At 27.8% G+C, this 20183-nt stretch overlaps 3 protein-coding genes across 9 annotated transcripts; 1 reads left to right on the top strand and 2 right to left on the bottom strand.

Moving 5' to 3' along the window:
• Positions 1 to 660: 660 nt before the first annotated feature.
• LOC118071969 (diphthine--ammonia ligase) lies at positions 661 to 5493 on the top strand. Of its 3 annotated transcripts, none has more exons than XM_035091489.1 (12): positions 661 to 798; positions 1595 to 1794; positions 1875 to 2059; positions 2140 to 2213; positions 2295 to 2475; positions 2955 to 3046; positions 3139 to 3229; positions 3331 to 3679; positions 3802 to 4103; positions 4212 to 4539; positions 4622 to 4723; positions 4933 to 5493. In XM_035091489.1, the coding sequence occupies exons 2-12, from the start codon at positions 1680 to 1682 to the stop codon at positions 5235 to 5237; spliced, it is 2124 nt and encodes a 707-aa protein (XP_034947380.1). In that variant the 5' UTR covers positions 661 to 798; positions 1595 to 1679; the 3' UTR covers positions 5238 to 5493. The 3 variants fall into 3 exon arrangements, with proteins under 3 accessions (XP_034947380.1, XP_034947382.1, XP_034947381.1); XM_035091491.1 differs by having other exon boundaries at positions 693 to 710; XM_035091490.1 differs by lacking the exon at positions 661 to 798 and adding an exon at positions 1133 to 1151.
• A 1959-nt stretch (positions 5494 to 7452) lies between these two features.
• On the bottom strand, positions 7453 to 16902 carry e(y)3 (enhancer of yellow 3). Of its 5 annotated transcripts, XM_035091670.1 has the most exons (9): positions 16514 to 16902; positions 12619 to 16425; positions 10534 to 12528; positions 9197 to 10031; positions 8934 to 9115; positions 8703 to 8850; positions 8411 to 8617; positions 7898 to 8013; positions 7453 to 7597 (listed from the first exon to the last, which is right to left on the bottom strand). In XM_035091670.1, the coding sequence occupies exons 2-9, from the start codon at positions 16415 to 16417 to the stop codon at positions 7482 to 7484; spliced, it is 7398 nt and encodes a 2465-aa protein (XP_034947561.1). In that variant the 5' UTR covers positions 16418 to 16425; positions 16514 to 16902; the 3' UTR covers positions 7453 to 7481. The 5 variants fall into 5 exon arrangements, with proteins under 5 accessions (XP_034947561.1, XP_034947559.1, XP_034947560.1 ...); XM_035091668.1 differs by having other exon boundaries at positions 10534 to 16425; XM_035091669.1 differs by having other exon boundaries at positions 8934 to 9112; positions 10534 to 16425; positions 16514 to 16901.
• A 483-nt stretch (positions 16903 to 17385) lies between these two features.
• On the bottom strand, positions 17386 to 20018 carry LOC118072074 (condensin complex subunit 2-like). The gene is made up of 2 exons (XM_035091675.1): positions 19626 to 20018; positions 17386 to 19543 (listed from the first exon to the last, which is right to left on the bottom strand). Exon 2 carries the CDS (start codon positions 19476 to 19478, stop codon positions 17463 to 17465), a length of 2016 nt encoding a protein of 671 aa, XP_034947566.1. The 5' UTR covers positions 19479 to 19543; positions 19626 to 20018; the 3' UTR covers positions 17386 to 17462.
• Between the last annotated feature and the right edge of the window lie 165 nt (positions 20019 to 20183).

The raw sequence follows: 20183 nt of genomic DNA, 5'->3' as shown, positions 1-20183 counted from the left end.
GTGATGAAAAAGGAAAAGACATAAATAATTCAATTAGTTTTTGTTTTTTTTCATATAAAAATATATATTGTACATAAATGTAAGGAAATAAAAGTTATTTCTTGATATTTTTTGTTCTGAATACAATAAGATGTGTTGTTTTCATTGTATTGGTAATTTTTCGATCTAAAAGTTGGTAGTATCAATTACGTACGGAACGACATCTAGAGTGAACCAAAAACAACAATGATGAAAAAAAATATTTTTTTATTTAAAATAATTTTTATGAAATCAAAAACGATTAATTCTGAACAATTTTTTTGTTTATTATTTGAGAAATTAAATAGAAATAATCATTTTTTTATATTGCATGACAAAATTCATTCGAAAACTGAAACTGTACACATTTTTGATGGATAGTGTGACTACGTCACAAATTACGGTTACATGAGCTGTACTTTGTAAATTTCTCGATTTATATTTAATTCATTAAAAAAATATATAATTCGCGATATTTTATTATATTATAAAACTTATTAAAGAATTCTGGGCATTTAAATAATATTATTTAGAGTTAAATACATTGAAAACCTTCAAATTTTATGTAACATTTTCAAATAACCTCAATACGTGAAAGGTTCCATAGTTTCACCGTTGATGGCAGTTCAAGCATGGATTAAATTCACATACCATTTTCGTTATGGTAGAAGTCTTTCGTGATAAATTTTAATGTAAATATTACAATTATTTATAACTCAAGTTTAATTAACTAATCACAAAATTGGAATTGAACTTCCCATCCATAATTATTCATTCATAGTAAGAAATAATTATTTATATATTTTTTCATTTACATTTTCAATCTTCTAACGTTAATTGATAACCAAAAATGTCCCCTTGCCCCTTGTCCATGTAACATCAGAGTATTTTTTTAACGACTGATATTCTTTTTAGTAGTTTTGTATCCATTTTTTGTAAGACGTTTGGTAGGAAAACATCGCGATTTTATCTCTTAGACGTTAACTAAACTACATTAATTAACACTTTAAGAAGTTTAACAACAAAAAATCGTAACGTGTCGTGTATTTTTTTTTGCTTTTTTCTTGTTTTTTTCTTTTGATCAATTGTTTAATTATTGTTATCATCATTATTATTATTTAATTATTTTTCAAGTATGTTGAATGTTAATGTCATTTGTGATTGTATTTTCAGATGTATATAATACTAAATTTGAGTATTTTAAAGTTTACATATCATCGTTTTGTACAATAATAGAATTGAGTAGAGATATTTTGCCAGTACAAATTTACTCACCGTTACTTGTATTAACTTAATTTAAATAAAGCAATAACTGTTGTCATCATTAATTTTTTTCTATATTTATATCATAAATAAATTATATAATTTCAAATAACTTTGTGGTTCTATTCAATTTAGAATGAAAATTTTTTGAGTAAATATAATTGAATTGATTCTTGTAACAAAAAAATTTTCAAAAATACGTTTATTTTTTTAAATTATGGTGTCATCTTTATAGTATTAATTATTTGTTTTTTTAATTAAAAAGTTTATTGAATTATTTGTCAAATTATTCGTAATTTTCTTTGTCCTACAGATGCTTCTGTGAAGTTGAAAAATTTGACCTGGGTCCACCTTGTCATAGATTGATTTTTTTTTTTAAGAAAATTGAATTTATCACTATGAGGGTTGTGGCCTTGATTAGTGGTGGAAAAGATTCTATTTTCAATATAATGCAATGTATTGCTGCAGGTCATGAGGTTGTAGCTTTAGCGAATTTATATCCTATTGGAAAAGGTACATGAAATTAATTTTTTTTTTTAAAGTTCAAATTGTTTCAATATTATACATTCTTAATAATAAAATAAAATTTCTAGATGAATTGGAATCATTTATGTATCAAACAGTAGGTCATCAAGGAATCGACTTTATAGCGAAAGCTATAGGCTTACCATTATATAGAGAACCTACATTTGGAAAATCATGTATGCGTGAAAAATATTACTCTCCTACAGAAGATGATGAAGTAGAAGATCTCTATCGATTATTAGTTAAAATAATGGTAAGTTTTAAATACTTCAAAAGTGATAATTATTAAATAATATCATGTATGTTAGAAAATAATTTAAATTTTCATTACAGGAAAAAGAAAATATCGAAGCAGTTTCATCAGGTGCAATTTTAAGTGATTATCAAAGAATACGCATAGAAAATGTGTAATTATCTTAATATTTTTTATTATCATAGTGTTTATCAAACTAAGATATACATTAAAAAAGGGATTTTTATCAATTTAGATGTAGCAGATTAGGGCTAGTATCGCTGGCATATTTGTGGCGACGGAATCAAGATGAATTATTAAAAGAGATGATCGAGTGTTCGATAAATGCTGTACTGATAAAAGTCGCTTGTCAAGGCCTCGAACCTAAACATTTAGGCAAATCTATATCAGAAATGCAGCACAATTTAAATATTCTCGTAGGTGACACTTTTAATTATCATTATAGTTTTAAATAATGAAATTATTTTAAAATATGTTTTATTATTCGAATGTTAACATTTAAAATTTCGTATTACAATTGGATACGTTCCAATCTCCTAGTTCAATCAGTCCACACTGTCCAAAGTTTCCTCATACAGTTATTTTCGGAGCTGTGTTATCAACATTTAAACGTTATTTATTAAAAAATGAAAAATTAGATTATTTCATTGATATTTTTTTGAAAAAATTCAATAATGTTTTAATAACTGATCTTACATAATTTAATATTCAAACAAAATTTTTAAATATTTCTCTTATATAAAGATAAAACATAAAATTTTTATAACATTTAAATTGAAAACTTACTTTTGATAATATTTAATATTATATTATAAATGGAAAAAACTTTTTTTATGATTAAGTTATGTTTAATTTTAAAGGTTATCAAAAAAATAACTTGTTTTGTTATCTGTAGAGTGACATGTATGGAGTAAATATGTGTGGAGAGGGCGGAGAGTATGAAACTTTTACTCTAGATTGTCCCCTTTATACAAAAAGTATCGTTATGTAAGTATAAACAGATTTTTGAAATTTTTATTTATTGATATAATTCAATCTTTTCTTTAATCAATAAATTAAATTGCTGTAAATTATTTTAGAGATGAATATGAGAGTGTGGTGCAATCAGATGATAAAATAGCTCCAGTTGGATATCTTAATTTTAAAAAAATAAAATTACAAGATAAAGATGTAAGTAAAAAGAAAGAGGTAGAGTTAATCGTATATTTGAACGGAGAAAAAAATCAATGTTGTCATAGGAACGTTGGAAAATAATTATGTGTAATTTTTAGGGTAATTTGGATCACTTGTCAATGCAGGAGAGACTCAAGGACATTCCAATAAAAACTCCTTATGATTATATAGCAGAAATAACTAAACCTGAATTACAAGATGGTTGTAATCTTTCAGACAGTGATAACGAAGAAAAAGAATGTGACAATAAAAGTTTAAAATCATCTAATTCAGGCCCATTAAATTCTCCAAGTCCTATAGGAGAAATAAAGAAGGACCATAATGAGGATTATCCTGATATGCCTATTTCTAACAGAAATCAAAATGGTTGGTTTTGGTTTGGCGGAATTACTAGTAAAAATGAAGACACTCAACATGCAATGGAGGAGACTCTTGATAAATTAAGCAGTAGGTAAACTTAATTTTCTCACTTATTTGCTTATTTACTTGTGTTACAATATGCCATATCAATTTCAACACTTTAGAGATTAAGATAAAGTATTACATAAAACTATTTTATTTCACTGCAGATCTAGTCGAGAAAGAAGGAATAGAAATGACAAATATTGTTGCTGTGACACTTTACATTCGTGATATGTCTAAATATCCTTTAATAAATGAAGTCTACGCTTCTAGATTAGGTCAGACTAATCCGCCAGTACGTGTTTGTATTGAGTGCCCATTAAATGTTCACGTGGTACTTGATGCCTTGGCTTATAAGGAGATAAAGAAAAACACAGATGAAATCATTCTTAAAAGGCATACAATGCATGTACAGAGTATAAGTCATTGGTCTCCTGCAAATATTGGACCTTATTCTCAAGCAATACGAGTAAATTATTTATCAATCATCATATAAATTAATTAATTTTATTTAATTTATAAAATCCAACTCTGTATCATTTACTATTGATTAATCGTAAATGTCTTAAAATTACAGGTTGGTCATATAATTGCTGTCGCAGGACAAATTCCAATGGTACCTGGTAATCTTACAATACTTGACTTAAATATAAAACGACAATGTCGTTTATCTTTAAGACATATTAACCGAATTGTGAATGCAATGGATTCTTCAACTCAATTACGGGATATTGTTCAAGGAATTTGCTTTTTAACTCATCCAAGTTATATATCTGAAGCTCGAAAAGAGTGGGAAAAACGTACAAATAATGCTATCGTTGATTATATTGTTGTACCTAATCTTCCTCGTGGAGCTCATGTTGAATGGTGTGTTTGGGCTCACCGACATAATAATAGATTTGAATGTAAGATTAGCAAATTAAATTGAAGGGATATAATTAAAATAATAAGAAATTAAAGAATATATTTCAATTAATTTTCTTGTAGATGAAGAAACTGGCAGGTGTGTTGGTAATTTTAAAGTTGCGATAAGACGGAGATGGAACTATGAGAACGATGTTTCAGCAATAGTTTGTTATCTATCAACAGGTGAGTAAACTTTAGAAATTTTTTATTAGAGAATAAAATTCATTAAAAATTAATTAAAATAAATCATAAGCTATAAATATATTTCTAATAATTAATAAATTGCCTGAGAAAAATCTATTTTAAATTCGATATTTATTTCTTAAAAATTTAAAAATAACAAATTACATGGTTATTTAATCATTTATTATATGTATATAATTTTTGTCCAGGGTCATCAAATTCCACTGGAAATTTAGCAGCTGAAACTTCACTCAATTTACCAGAATTAACAGATTCAGAGCTGAATGAAGCATTCGAGTATTTATTAGCAAAGTTGACGAAAGAATCACGTACAGAAAATCCAACGTGCAGTTTACGGATTTTTTATAAAATTAATAGTCCACCATCTCCATGTATGATTCAGAGGGTTCTTAGTAATTTTTCAAATAGAAATCTAGTCACAACTATAATACCAACAATGCACTTGCATAATGTTAGTACCTTCTTGTCAGTTTGTGGTATCAGACACGAGTAAATACAAGAATCTACCTCGTAAATTGGTCAATTAATTTAAAGAAAACTCAAATTAAGTTTAATATAAAATTCTATATAAAAATGGTCATAGTGACATCAAACTTTATTAATAACTCTAAAGCGATTACTGTAATCAATAACTGGACACTTAAAAATTATCCGAAAATTATTAATTTTTAAATTGACTTGAAAAAAAAATATATATATATATATATATTTTAATGATAACTTTAATATTTTACGAATATTTAAGTATTTTGCATAGAGAAAATTTGTTTAACTATTTTAATCATCATATGATTGAAACTAATAATTTATTTATTTGCTTATCTTTTTATCTTTTAACTCGCTATTAATAAATTTTAATACATTTTTTGCTAAAATAACCGTCCTATGCTACGGATTAAAAAAATTAAAAAAAATTTATCAGAAATAAAATAATCATGAAATCCAAGATGATTAAAAAAAAAAAACCGATTACCTCGTTCTTTTTTTGCTCAAAACATATTTTTTTATTTTGTATCTTCTCTCCGTGTCTGGTGTTATATCATGGAGTGTTGAGTGTTTGTATGTGTGCGTGCAATCTTTTTTCATCTTGTTCATGAAATAAATAAACAAAAAAACTGGCACGTTTTTTTGAGTAGTATCGAGAGATATTTAATAAAGAAGAAAAATAGGACAGAGCGAAAGTTTTATTTATTTCAAATATCTATTGTATGGATAATTTTTAAAATACTACTTTAGTAGAAAATAAAAATTAAATTATTACATTAATTATCTAAAATTAAAAATGGAAATAAAGTACAGCTATGTCAATCTTTATTTAAAAAGTTTAATAAATTTTTATGAATTAGTTTTTTAAATTTCTATTAATTCACGTAGTTTTTAAATACATTAATTTTCTTTGTATAAAAGAGATATTGTAGAGTTGAAATATTCAAACATTTTTATTGTTATCGCTCTGCCCTTTAATATCGACCATCTAGCCAACTTTTTCAGTTTATTATTGTTGTTATGCTGATAGAATGTTGAGTATTTTGACATCATTGTTTTTAGAGATTTATGACACAGAGAATACTCTTTATTAGTATCCATACCGTAAGTGTATTTTGCCATATTTTACGCTTCATTGGCAATTTGTTACATCGAAAACAATACCAGAGCATTAAATATTTATAAGTTCGTACACCGCCATATGTCAATATTAATAAGTTATTGCTCACTGTAAGTTGCGTGGCATTTAATTGACTGAATATTAGTTCAATTGTAAAACTGAAATAATCCACAAATACAAAAATCTTATAATTAAATTTAAAACTACTACAGATAGAAATTGAAAAATAAGAAATACCAACAATTAACTGAAAGTGTAACAAAAACAAATTAACATAAACATACTCTTGACAAAATGTTTAATGGTGCAGATTTCAAAACATTTTCAATATACAATTGAGTAAAACTCAAAGTATTGATGCTAAAAAATTATTATAAAAAATGAAAAAGAAAAAAAAAATAAAGCAAATAAATATATTTTAAAAATTCTTTCCATTTTCTTTTGATTATAAGTTTATTTTTTAAGAGCATAATTCCCTTTTGTTTTTTTTTAATTTTTACTTTCATTAGTGAATTGCAAAAAAAATTAATCTACTGTATTTTATTATAAAATAGAAAATAGTTATTTTTGTAATGACGAATATTTGTTATCGATATGTGTTTGTTTTTAAATGTTTTTTTTTTTCAACTCTTTTAACTTGTAAAAATTTCCAAAGGATACATTACAAAAACAAATATTTAGTAAAAATAATTGCAATTGTAATATTTGTAAATTATTCGCTGTACAGACAATTAGAGGGGAGGAGGGGTAATAATACCCAAAGTATTTTTTTTTTTACTTATACTGATAAACAATCATTAATAATACTAGATGTACAACAAAATCGTACTTGTCAACATATATATATATATATATAAAACTAAAAAATAATTATTATTATTACGAATGTCACTTTACACAGAATAATTTCGATTAGTTTTACTTATTTATGTTTCACAATTGACTAATTATTCCTTAGTCACGCGTTAAAAACAAAAAAAAACAAACGTAACTAATAATATTAATATTAATTAATTATAGGAACAAAATAAGAAACTAAAATCTTTGAAAAAATTTTTTTTTAGCAATAAGTAACCAATTAAAACAGTCTTTGACTCCCAAATAGATGTTATAAATCATTAAAATTTTTATTTATGCTCTAATGGCTTTGGATGATGAAGTTTTAGTTGTTCGTTGACGATTTTGCATGCAAATTTCACACTGATAATTTTTCTTATCGATTATCAGATCCTTGTTCTCCACACACTCTGTAAAAAGGGGAAAAAAAAGTTAAATCATTTCAATTATTACTTAATTAATAATAAAATAAATTGTTTCTATTATTTTCTAATCTATTTCTGACCAAGTTTCTACGATATTTCTGAAAGAAATAAATTAGACGTTGAATAATAGGGTAACGAATGAAAATTAGTGTCTCATTGTTTTTTTGACTACTAAAATAATAAAAACATCAATAAAAAAGAATATACGTGCATAAAACAAGTGATAAATAAAAGAGAATGAAATAATCATCGATGAAGGAAGAATTTTGATGATGATTTTAATACCTAAGTGCAGATATTTGTCGCATGCACTGCAGTGCACTAGATTTTCTTCCAGGTCGAGCCTTTGGACAGTATGACATCGACTGCAGAGTGGGCAATAACGACCTTTTCGCCATAGCCTTATTAACGATAATAAATGATAAAGGAGTTAGTAATAAAGCATCAAACGTTATTGCCTAATTTCTTTTTTTTTTTTAATTTAAGGCAACTAATTAATTAATTCACAAATTGTTATGTTAATATGTTTTCAGGAATTCGGTTAAAGTGTAATTAATAAACATATATTAGTATCAATAAAAATAGGTTTAACAACTTATTTCGTTTGTTGCTTTCATTTGTATTTATAATAAAAAATATTAATTGATGTGCCTAAGAATATTTTGAGACCCGAAATATTGTGATTGATGATGATAAGCAGATGAAATCGATGAATTTATTTCTCTCTTACATGACTTAAATTTGAATTTGAAAATATCTTTTAAATAATTATTATTACTATTATAAATTTTTACTTACTTAGAGCAAGGAACACAGAGTGTGGACACATAAACTCGAGTGTTTTTGTCACCTTTTTTGTACTCATGTTGCCATTGTGCTACGCTGTTTCTTTCAGCATTAACACCACCAGCTTCTCTTGAGCCACAACTTGCACAAATTGCACACTCTTGACAATGCCATCGGCCTTGTGGCACTCTTCTCAATCCAACACAGTAAATGTGGTATCTAATAATAGGAAAAAATAATTATTTTTGTTATATGTATGATACTTTTAACAATTATACATAATCTAATTACAAGAAATACTTACCCTCTATCGCACATATCACAGAAGAGCATTTTATCTTCATCAGCAGGATCATGACATTGTACACAAGTTTTACAATCTGTGCATTGCCAAGCATATGCTTGAATATGGGGAACCATATCTAGAGTCAAATCTATACAGGACGGATGCACTGAAATAAAAGTAAATAATTTTTCATTAATTATCTATTAAATGAAAATAAATAAATAAGAAATTAAAAAAAAATAAAAATACCATGTCCATGGCAGGTACCACATTGAATTAAAACCTCTTGTTTAGAATTCTTATTCAAATTTTTTAAGCACATTTTACATCTTAACGATTTATCTTTTTGATTCGACAATTCTATATCTACATCTTCCATCGTGGACTGAGACTCTTCTGTATCTTGTGTTCCTTCGCTTGATGAGCAACTGCTTAAAAAATAATTAGTAAATAATTTTACAGTAATATTAGATTTAATACTATTTCTTTTTTCAAATGAAACTTTTTTTTACCTGGAATCATCAGAAGATGAATCACTGTCGCTATCACTTTGAGAACCTTCAGATTGGCTATCAAACTTTCTTTCATTAGGTCTCATTGGTCCATAAAGGACTGTATTTAATGGATAATATCTCAATTCAGCAGGTGTATATTCTCTATAATAATCAGTATATTGTCCAGGAATAAGAGCCACTGGATAATGGCTAACTTTACTTTCTTCATTGATCCTTTGTTGTTTTTTAGGTACATGAATAGTAAAAGTTTGAAGATCTAAACTACACTTTCTCGTTTCTTTTCTAGCTTTATTAAGACTTACATTCCATGATACTGCAGATTGTACTGCCATTTCAGCAAGATCAATTCGATTTTTTTCAGCAGTTGCAGCAGCTGTTAATTCTTTTTGTTTTTTGGAATGTTCTTTTATTTGTCTTTCACGCATATGCTTTCGATATTCTTCATAATGATCAGGAAAATCACTACACATAATGTCAAGAACTTCAGAACTACAAATGGCAGTTAGACCCATATCACACATGGATTCATTAACTAGTCCATTTTCTCTTAAATAATTACGTTCTTCCATATCCACAATTCGTCGTTTCAGTTCTGGATATTTTCTTTTAAATGATTTAACACCAAGATATTGTGATATTTGTTCCTGAAGCATAAATGTTTCTCCTTTACGTTCAGGCGGCCATTCATATTCAGCTATTTTGTCAACAGTGAATGGACCTTCATCTGGATCAAAATTTATCTCCATCCTTCGATTTTTTACCTTGACCTTCTCCGATTCCGTAGTAGCAGTACTCACAACACTTCCTTGAGACTCTTCATTGACTGGTGTTTCTAAATCAAATAAATCCATTGTAATTATCATCGTTATCTAATTTAATTAGAAATAAATATATACATATTATATAAAAAAAAAAGTATCGACAAAAAATTTCTACGTAATTAGTTTAAAAAAATATAAGTGTTTCAATTAGCTTAATAAAATATTGTTTACAGGCAAAATGATAAGACTAAGACGACATAATAAAGATTATTTGTGTAGCAATTTAAGAGCTTTAAGACGTCGGTTAAGAAACTATTTTTAGATGGCTCAGTTATAAGTCTACCAATAAGAATATATACTTCTATTTAGATTGAATTTAATAAGTAGTTTTATAATTAAAAATTTTAAACAATTCTAGTTATTAATATATTGTCTAATCTATTTTATAATTAAAAGATAAAATATTACGTTTCAAATTTTTATTATATGCATTAAATATATATATATATTTTAAATATTTTTTATTTTTAAATAATATACTTGATTTTATAAAATAATAAATAAATAAATTACCATTTACTGCAATATTTCTTGCCGGAGTTTGAGATCTAGATAAACATTCAGCGCTCATTCGTGTTTCTTCATCGATAACTTGTATCATTGATATTCCGTCATTTCTGCTATTATCCACTTGTTTTTTTAATGTTGGAGTTAGCCAGTTTTGATCTCGATTAATGAAAGAATGCTCTTTAGATTCTTTGATGTTTTCTGCTGCTCTGGTTAATCTTTCAGCAACTACCCGGACTTGACTAGTCCTTGGGGTCAAAATATTATCATTTTCCAATCTAGTAACAACTCTTGAGTCTATAAGATTATCGACATTGCTGTCAGAAAGATTGACAGTACATTTAACAGGAGTCTGAGCCAATTTTTCCTTTAAACTAGTTTTCGATGGTTGTTTAAGAGCTTTATAGAGCTCTGGTGATTCATTTTGTACTGCAGAAGGTGTTTCATCATCAATGGTGATTAAAGCAGTAGTAGATTTTTCAATTTCTGTTAAACTTTTTTCTAATCTTGGTCTTTTGCTTATTGTAGTTTCTATTCGTTCATATTTTCGTTTACCTCGACCTCTTCCTCGGCCTCTTTTAGGTGGAGCATAGCTCTTGAGATTCCTGCAGGTTCTTTTAGGCCGTTCATTTTCTCTAGGCTCTATGGATGCTGAATCATCAAGAGCTAGTGGATCTTGAGGTACTTCAGGTGGTGGAAAAGCAAGTGGATTTCTACGTGGTCTACCTCGTTTTTTAGGCAATTTAATTTCAGGAATTTTTACTGTTGGTACTTCATCAATAATCATAATATCTTGACTTGAATTAGAATTCTCATTTACTATTATTAACTCTGGACGGTGTTCGATTATTTCACAATCATCAGTAGAATTACTTTGATTTGGTGGTTGAATTAATATACTTTTCAATTTTTCTCCCATACTATTATCATTAACAGGTGGATTCATTTTTATCTGAGTTATACTAACTTCTTGATTCATATCAATAGCTCTTTGACTTGTTGTATTTCCCTGTTCATAATCTAGTCGTTTTGCTACAACCCGTTGAATCGTTAAATCTGGTAGAATAAACTGATTATCCAATTTACTTTTCTTTGCATCTGCCGAACATACAGTGGTGGTATCTTTACGTTTATGAGAAATTTCTGATTCTTGCTTTTTAGGCAGATGAAAAGGTTCAATCATTACATCTCCTTTATTAATAAATTGATCTTGTTTCTGAGAGATCACATGACTTTCTAAAGTCTCCTTATTTTGCAATATTTCGTTGTCATTTGATACAATTGTTGGATGTCCACTTTTTGATAATTTAATTTTCATAGATTCAACAGTTGTAGGATCTCCAGATATTTCTGTAGTTTGGGGTTGAACAATCGAAGCATCTCCAGTTTTTGATAATTTAATTTTCATTCCAATAGGTGAATCAATTCGTTTAAAATCTTTCTGATCCTCATCTTGTTTTTCTGAATGAACAATAGTTGCATCTCCATCTTTCGATAATTTTATTTTTACTCCTATTGATGAATCTGGTTTTTTCATTATCTCTGTATTACATTCTTCACTTTGAAAGCTTGAAGATTCTTTAGAACTTATTGTTTCATTAAATTCCAACTGTTCATTATTTTGTTGATTATCAGAAACTTCTGAATAAATTATCGAAGCATCTCCAGTTTTTGAAAGTTTAATTTTCATTCCTAAAGGAGACTCTGTACGCTTTGGAACTTCTGGTATTTCCAATTTTTCTTTATTACTATCACCCGAATTTCCATCAGGAGAAATTATAGAAGCACTACCTCCTTTTTTCGAAAGTTTAATTTTCATACCCATTGGAGAATCAACTCTTTTTAAATTATCTTCTTTACATTCCAATTTTTCTGATGAAACAAGAAGTGGTTTTTTAGCCATACTTCCATCTTCATAATCGGAAGGAAGAATTGACGCGTCACCGGTTTTAAATAATTTTATTTTCATTCCCAAAGGCGAGTCTGTTCGTTTCGGTGATCCTGGAATTAAATCAGTTTTATGTTTAGTTTCCTTCATCTCTTGTTGAACTATAGCAGCATCACCTGTCTTAGATAGTTTTATTTTCATACCAAGAGGAGAATCTAATCGTCTATCCTCTTGATTATCAAATTTTTCCGACTGTATAATAGAAGCATCTCCAGTCTTTGAAAGTTTAATTTTCATACCTAATGGTGATAAAGATGATGAACTTTCTGTATGCCACTGTAAACCTGTTTCTTCACTATTTTCATTAATAATTGCTGGATGACCTCCTTTCGATAATTTAAGTTTTATTTTACCCAATTTTTGTCCTGGACTATCTTCAGGATTTGGAGAATTTGTAGCTGATCTTATTTTTGGACTCTTTGGAGATCTAGGCTCTCCACATTCAGTTATAGCAGATTTTGCTATTTTCAAAATAATTCTAGGTGACCCTGCATTTTCAAAATCATGTTTTTCACTATCTTTTTTCAATGAATCTGACGATTTCAAATCTTCTCGCGTTTTTTCAATAGATATTTTAGGAGAATCCAACATTTTGTAATAGTTGGTCATTTTTGAATCACGTTGAATAAGTAAACTAGTCTTAGGAGAAGTTGGAATATTACTTATTCTTGGTTCTGTCATAGGAATTTCTATTTTTGGTGGTTCTTTCAATCTTTCTTCTAGAATTGATATTTTTGGTATTGTTGTTTTTGTTGTAATTAAATTTTGCACTTGCTTTATTTCAATATCAGTTGGAATTTGTAGAGGTTCTTTTTTATCAGTAACAGATATCAGTGAAGAATCTAAAGTCGTCAATTTATTATTAGATTTATCATCAGTAAAGTTTGACTGCTCATTCAATGAAGTTAATGGTTCATTTAATTGTTTTTTCTCATTTTCTAATTTAGCTGCTTCATTAATAATTTCAGCTTCTGATATTGCTATTGTATCCTGTCTAGTTATGTTATCAAGTTCAGCTACTAGTTCTTCCGAATTTTCACACATTTCTTGATTGCTAGAATAAAGATGTTGAGGCTTTTCTTTTTTAACTGAACTCTCTTCACTAACTACTACAGTATCTTGTTTTTCAGATTCTTGAAGAAATTTAACTGCTGACTCTAATTCAGATATTTCTGTAATCAGTTGAAGACTTTCTGTACCAGAATTTACATTTGTAAAAGACTCAGTTACATTAGGTACTTCAAGTTTCTCTTTTTTATGTAGATCACAAGAAGTATCTAACTCTGGTTGTTCTGAATCACTAACAAAAGGATTCACTATATCTTCTACAAACTTTTTATTTTGTTCAAATGTTTCTGGAGTATTTTTTTCCTTTATTACATCATCAATTATTGGTTCTTCTGAACTCTCACATGGTTTCATTTTATTAATATCAATTTTCATTGATTCAGAATTATCACCAGTCTCTTGAACTTTATCTAAAATTTCATGCTTCTGATTATTTTCTAATTTTGGAAGAACTAATTGATTTTCATTTATGTTAGTAACAGTTAAATCATCTTTATATTCAACAGATTCGAGTTGGTTTTCATCAGGTTTGTCTATTTGGATTAATGAGTCATCATTGGCATCAGATGACATCAAGTCTAGACCTAAAAGTTCATCCAAAGGATCATTATTTTTAAGTTCAGTTGAATTTGCTTCTAATTTCTTACATAAGTCTTCAGATTTTGAAGAAAAATCATCGTCCAATTTATTTAAATCATCAAGAAGACTGTCTGCATTAACTGAAGCTTTAGGAGAAGGAACTCTTTCATTTAAATTTGAGATACACCCATCTTGAGCTTCATCATCTTTTTCAGTAACTTCAGGTAATTCTACTTTCTTTTCCGATTTTTCACTTATTTCTTCAGTTAGTTCTATCGTATCTTTATTCTGATTTATTTCCATTGATCCTTCTAATAACTGTTTATGCATCTGTACAGTAGTAACGTCGTCTAAATTAGCCTTTGGTGACTCGGGCAAATTTATTTCTGCTGTTAATGTAGTAGAATTTTCTTGATTTATTGGTAATGATTCATTGATTTCATTTATAGCATCAATTGTTCCATCATTTTCTTCATTTAAATTATTTAATTCATTTGTTACATTACTTTTCTCTGAAACAGTGTTTAAATTAGTTTTATCTACCGAATTCTCAGATTGTTGTTCCTCAATATTTTCAGGTAGCAAACAAAATTCTGAGGATGTTGAATTTTCTTCAGGCTTAATTTCATCATTCTTCTCCTCTACACATATTTCCCTTGTGTCTTGTTCATTTTCTTCGGGTTTTCCGATAGAATTTATTTCTTCTACTTTATTTTCTGTTTTAATTTCAGCAATATTGTCATTTGTATGGTCTAAAGACTTTTTTTTAAATTCTAGACTAATGTCTACTTCTGTCCTTATTATTTCTTGTTTTAAAGTAGTCTCTTCATTGGTTTCTTCTAATTTTTTTTCACTCTCATGTTTGATTTGGCTTTCTATCTCGTCTATTTCCATTTCTTCTTCAAAACCTCGGTCTGTTTTCGCCATAATTAATTCAATACCTGTTTCATTTTTATCTTTTGAGTGACACAGTTCCTGTAATGAAGTCGTTTCTTGTTCTACACATTTATATGTGTCTTTTTGATCTATTACATTTTCCAAATTTTGACTATCAGTAATATTTTCTACATCATTTTTTTGTACTACTTCACTTTCAATATTCTTATTTTCAGCTTTGACAACGGTATCATCTTTTGTTTCTTCAACATCTTCTGGTATACTTACAGGCATATCTACTAATGGAGGCTCATTTTGGTCACTTATAAGACAATCTTCTGTCTTTATAAGACTGTTCATTTCTTCAACCAAATTATCGGTGTTAATTGTCATTGCAATATCATCTGTTTTATCAATATTTTGTTCACAATCGTCTTCTGGTAGTGAATCGTCCCGTAAATTATCATCTACTTTACTAGCATTAGCTGAGATATCAATATTTTCTAATGAAACATCTTTTGCATCTGTAGTTGATGTTACATTTTCCATAGGTCTATCATCACTAGAAGCCACTGATTTATCATGTAAAGTTAATATGCTTACAGTACTATCAGTAGAACTTGTCTTTTGGTTGATTGAATCATTTTCTAAATTCTCACCTGAATGTTTGTCTATCAGAGGTTTACAAGAAAAAATAACTTTAGGTTCTTTACCAATTTGTAATTCATCCAAATCTGTTTCTTGAGAATCTTCAGAGATGTAAGCTTCTCCAATTAATTGAAGACTTTTATTAATGCCACTAATATCTGTTGAATCTGTTATTGAGTCCTTTTCCTCATTTTGTTCGTCTTGACTTGTTTTATTTTCACTATTCTCTTCATCACTTTTATCTTTACTTTTATCCACTAAAAAATCTTTTTCTTCAACTTTATTAACATCCAAAATTTTCGACTGTTCAACTACATCATTCAGATTTGATTGAGAATCAATACAGATTTGATTGTTTGATGATTTGGCACTAGAATTATTTTCCGTAGTATCAGAATTAATTTCATCCAATTTTGAATCTAATTTTGTTATTTCTTCATCATTGGTTGCATTTGAAGTTGTATTATTTACATCTAGACTATTATTCTCAATGTTTTTATCCATAGAGTTTGATTGGGAGTCTGTTATAATTTCAGATAAAGCAGCAAATTCACTTTCTAGAGTAGAATCACCAACTGGTTCCGATTGAACACCTATTATATCATTGATATCCATAATGCTAAGTGCTTCCGTATCATAAGTCTCTGAATCACTATTAGCACTGTATGGAGCATAACGTTCGGGAGATTCTTCTTTATTAGACTCATCATTTTTCTGCTTACTATTTTCTTCTTTTGAGCCAAGTAGGCCCATCTTAGACGATTCAGACATCGTTTTTTCTACAATACAAAAAAAATAAAAATGTTATAAATACAACAAAGATGGTACATCGAATGTAAGTTCAATAGTTGGTATTCTTTCTCTTACATTTAAAACTAGGTATTCTCTTTATATTATTCATCTAATGCTTTTTTAATGTCTATTTCACTGTATTTCTCTATTAATTATCACATTTTTTATTGTTTTTACAAACTTTTTACTACAATACAATTCAACTCCATTTGTTTTCACAAGCGTATTTTCTAAAACATAACCAAAGAAATTTTATCTAAGTTCTAAATTAGAGTTTTTTATGGTTAAGTTATATTCATTGCAATTAAAAATCAAATTTATAGAAAACTATTATTTTATTTAGATGCTATATGATTTCAGAAATGGTTTTCTTTATTTTTTACTTCATTATCACTATCACAACTTTACCACCGACGCTAAACGGATACAAGCGGACCTGACTTACTCCGAAATTATACTTAAAATTGTGTGCAGGAGAATGACATGAGATTCTACTAGCCAATAGAATTGTATAATGTGCGGAACTCACCAATCAATGTTTAGAACTACCAATACCTATTATTTCTATTCGCTTATACTTACCCGCGAAAAATGAATATATTTCAAATAATTTTTATTGATTAATTGAATAATTTTTTTTTATTAACTTGAGGTTAAAATAATTAAATATTTATATCTTTGTGTATGAATTAAATTATAAATTTCTTTAAATTGTACAAAAATAATACACTAGCGATTACTGCTTAATAATGATTGACTAAAGAACATGAAAACAGTATTATATACTGAGAAAGGAACATCAAGGACATAACAAATTTTATAATTTTAAATATTTTGTTGTATTCTTAACATTTTTTTTATCAACAATTATTTAATAAGATTATTCATTTACACAATAAAGTGCTTTTTAAACAATTTCCTTGGAGAAATAAAAAATAACCTCAAAATAAGAAAAGACATTTTTTTTATTGAAAATAATTATTTAAGATGAAAATTAGATAACAATTTATACAATAAAATTAACTCATGACTCATCTTGTTGTATTTTCAAGTCTGAATAATTGTCATTTCCTGATATTTTTAGGCACTTTTCATTTGCAAGATGTAAAAGAGATACAAAAGCAATGGGAAAACTTAAGTCTTCTGCATCATTTTTATTGAGTTTTTTAGGTAAATTTGCAAAAACCTGTACGAAACTTTTTTCTCCATGTACAGTATTTACATTAGAATGTGTATTATTTTCATTATGATTATGCTCTACAGTTGTTAATTCTTTCCAAATACATTTTTTAAGTTTATGCATGTCAAGTTTTTTGGCTCTTTGAGAGAAAGGAATAAATATTTTTTGAGTTAATTTTGGAGCTTCAATTAAATTTTCACCAACAAAATCCTGAGGAACATCATCTGATTCATAATTTTCATGATTTGAATTTTCATTAAGAGGAATATCATCAATCTGATTATCAGGACAATCATTATATGTATCATTTAAATTATAATCATTATATCCACCAGCTTCATTATTCAATTCTACAGTATTTGTATCAATATCTGTATTTTTGGCCAACGTAATCATAATTTCTGGTCTCATAAAAAGTTTATACAATGAATCAGTTAATTTATCATAGCATGGTTCGTAATGAAAGAATAATTTCTCTTCATCCCATGAATACTTAAGAGTTGAAATTTTTAATTGTGAATTACATTTTTTAAATTTCTTTTTGTCTATTTTAATTTTTTCCGTTGAATATTCTAATTTAAATTCTTTTCTTTTTCGTTTAGGATTTTGTGTACAAACTTCAGTAGCTTGACTTGATCCTTGATTTTTAACAAGACTTTTGATCTTCCAATGAGATGGTCCAACCCAGCGGATATTCAATGAATGATCAAATACAGAATATTCAAGACGTCGAGTAGGAAGTTTATCTATAATATTTTCAAGTGTGGCTAACATAACAGGACCTGCTGGTTGTGAATGACATCCCACTCGGTGTTCATAATCATCATTGTCCATTTCATAGGAATCGGCTACATCTTCGAATTCATTATTTGGGGGTAGGCTTGCATCAAAATCGAATACAAGATTATTATCTTGAGGTAGTGATTGAGGTTGAGATTGACTTGAATTTGGACTACTATTTTCTGAATCTATTGAATAATTTATAAATTCGAAATTAGTGCATAAAGAATTTATTTCTCTTTCAGAGCTAGGAAGAATTGGAGGCCATGAAATATGGATATTTGAGTTAGTGTCATTTCCAACAACATTTTCATCGATGATAATGTCATTATAAAAATGAAGAAATAAACTTGGAGTACAATGTTGAGGAAATAAATATTGATATAACATTGAAGGAAGCTGACAATCATTTTCTCCATACATGATTGGATCTAAGCTAATAGAATCTTTTTTTCCTTCTAAAGCTTTAATCGTTGTAAATAATTCTTTATTTGCATTTCGCTTTTTTTTCCTTTGTTGTGATTGACGCAAATTTTGTGAACCTTCAACATCTGCGTTTATCTCTTCTGTATTTTCGTTTTCTGGTTCATCATTATTTTCTGGCACTAAGTTTCCTGCCATGTTCAATGTCTTATTATAAAGATCAGTAACCCTTAATGCATAAATTTTAGCACTTACATCTAAGCCCACAGCAGCCATTTGTAAATTTCCCATTTCTTGCTGCTTGTTTTTTGCCATCCAAGACATGAAATCTATCATGTTTAAACTAAATGCATTTTTTATATTTATTTTGTTCTCAGCATTTAATTTAATACATTGTGCTATACCATCGACAATTTGCGGAGATGTCATATTTACAATAGTTCCCAAGTTTAATGAACGACGGGTAATTGATGTTTGATTAGTTGGGCTCTGTTCTGATAATAGTCGTAATGATGCACGTTCTGCTTCATCGTCATTAACATTAAGATCGATTTCTGATTGTCTGGTAACAAGAGCCGATCGACGTTGTAAAACTCCTGTTGTTGGACTGGTGGAATTCTCTAATAACATGTGTCCAAGACTTTTTCGTCGATCCATGATTAATTTTTCTTGTTCAAATATTAAATTGACTTTTATAATTTAAAAATAAGTCTGGTTAATTTCTGAAATCATTATTTAATTTAATTATTTAGAAAGATCATAGTTTCTCGAATCAATTATTTGATATGAATAATGAAAACTTACGAAATCATTAAAAAATTTCCTATTATCTTTTCCAAACTAATTACTATCTAATGGAGCAGACAGTATAATTCGTTACATTTGTGAGTTTGTTTAAGAATCTTCAGTTTTTCAATGTCCTCATCAGTTGCTGAAGAAAATTCGCCAGTAACACAGCGTTCTAAGAATCGTAATACCCAAATTTTCTAGTTATTTACATATTGACCTTAAATTGTTAAACAAATGATTATTTGCCGGATCTGCCATTAACAAAGTATTTTTTAAGTTCAATTATATGAATCAGTTGTTGACACTATTTGACTTTATAACGGAATATTTTGGATAAAAATCTGACCATGTATGATTGTAAACAATCAACAAAATAAGAAACTTTACCGCGTATTTGATTGAAACATAAAACATGAATTTTAATAGATAAGAAACTAAGTTCTCATCGATATGTGTATTACTATTCAGCCGAACGGGGACGCTGATTACAAGTGCCATTTTGAAAAGCTTAGAAAATTGAATGGAATTATTTAAAATTTATAAACAAAATTCATTTATAAAGTCAACGATTTA

The sequence above is a fragment of the Chelonus insularis genome, unplaced genomic scaffold (assembly GCF_013357705.1).
Source record: "Chelonus insularis isolate UGA/USDA-ARS -01 unplaced genomic scaffold, ASM1335770v1 contig_88_pilon, whole genome shotgun sequence".
Lineage (NCBI taxonomy): Eukaryota > Metazoa > Arthropoda > Insecta > Hymenoptera > Braconidae > Chelonus > Chelonus insularis.
Note: the sequence above shows the minus strand (reverse complement) of the source record. Positions and strands in the feature narration are given on the sequence as shown.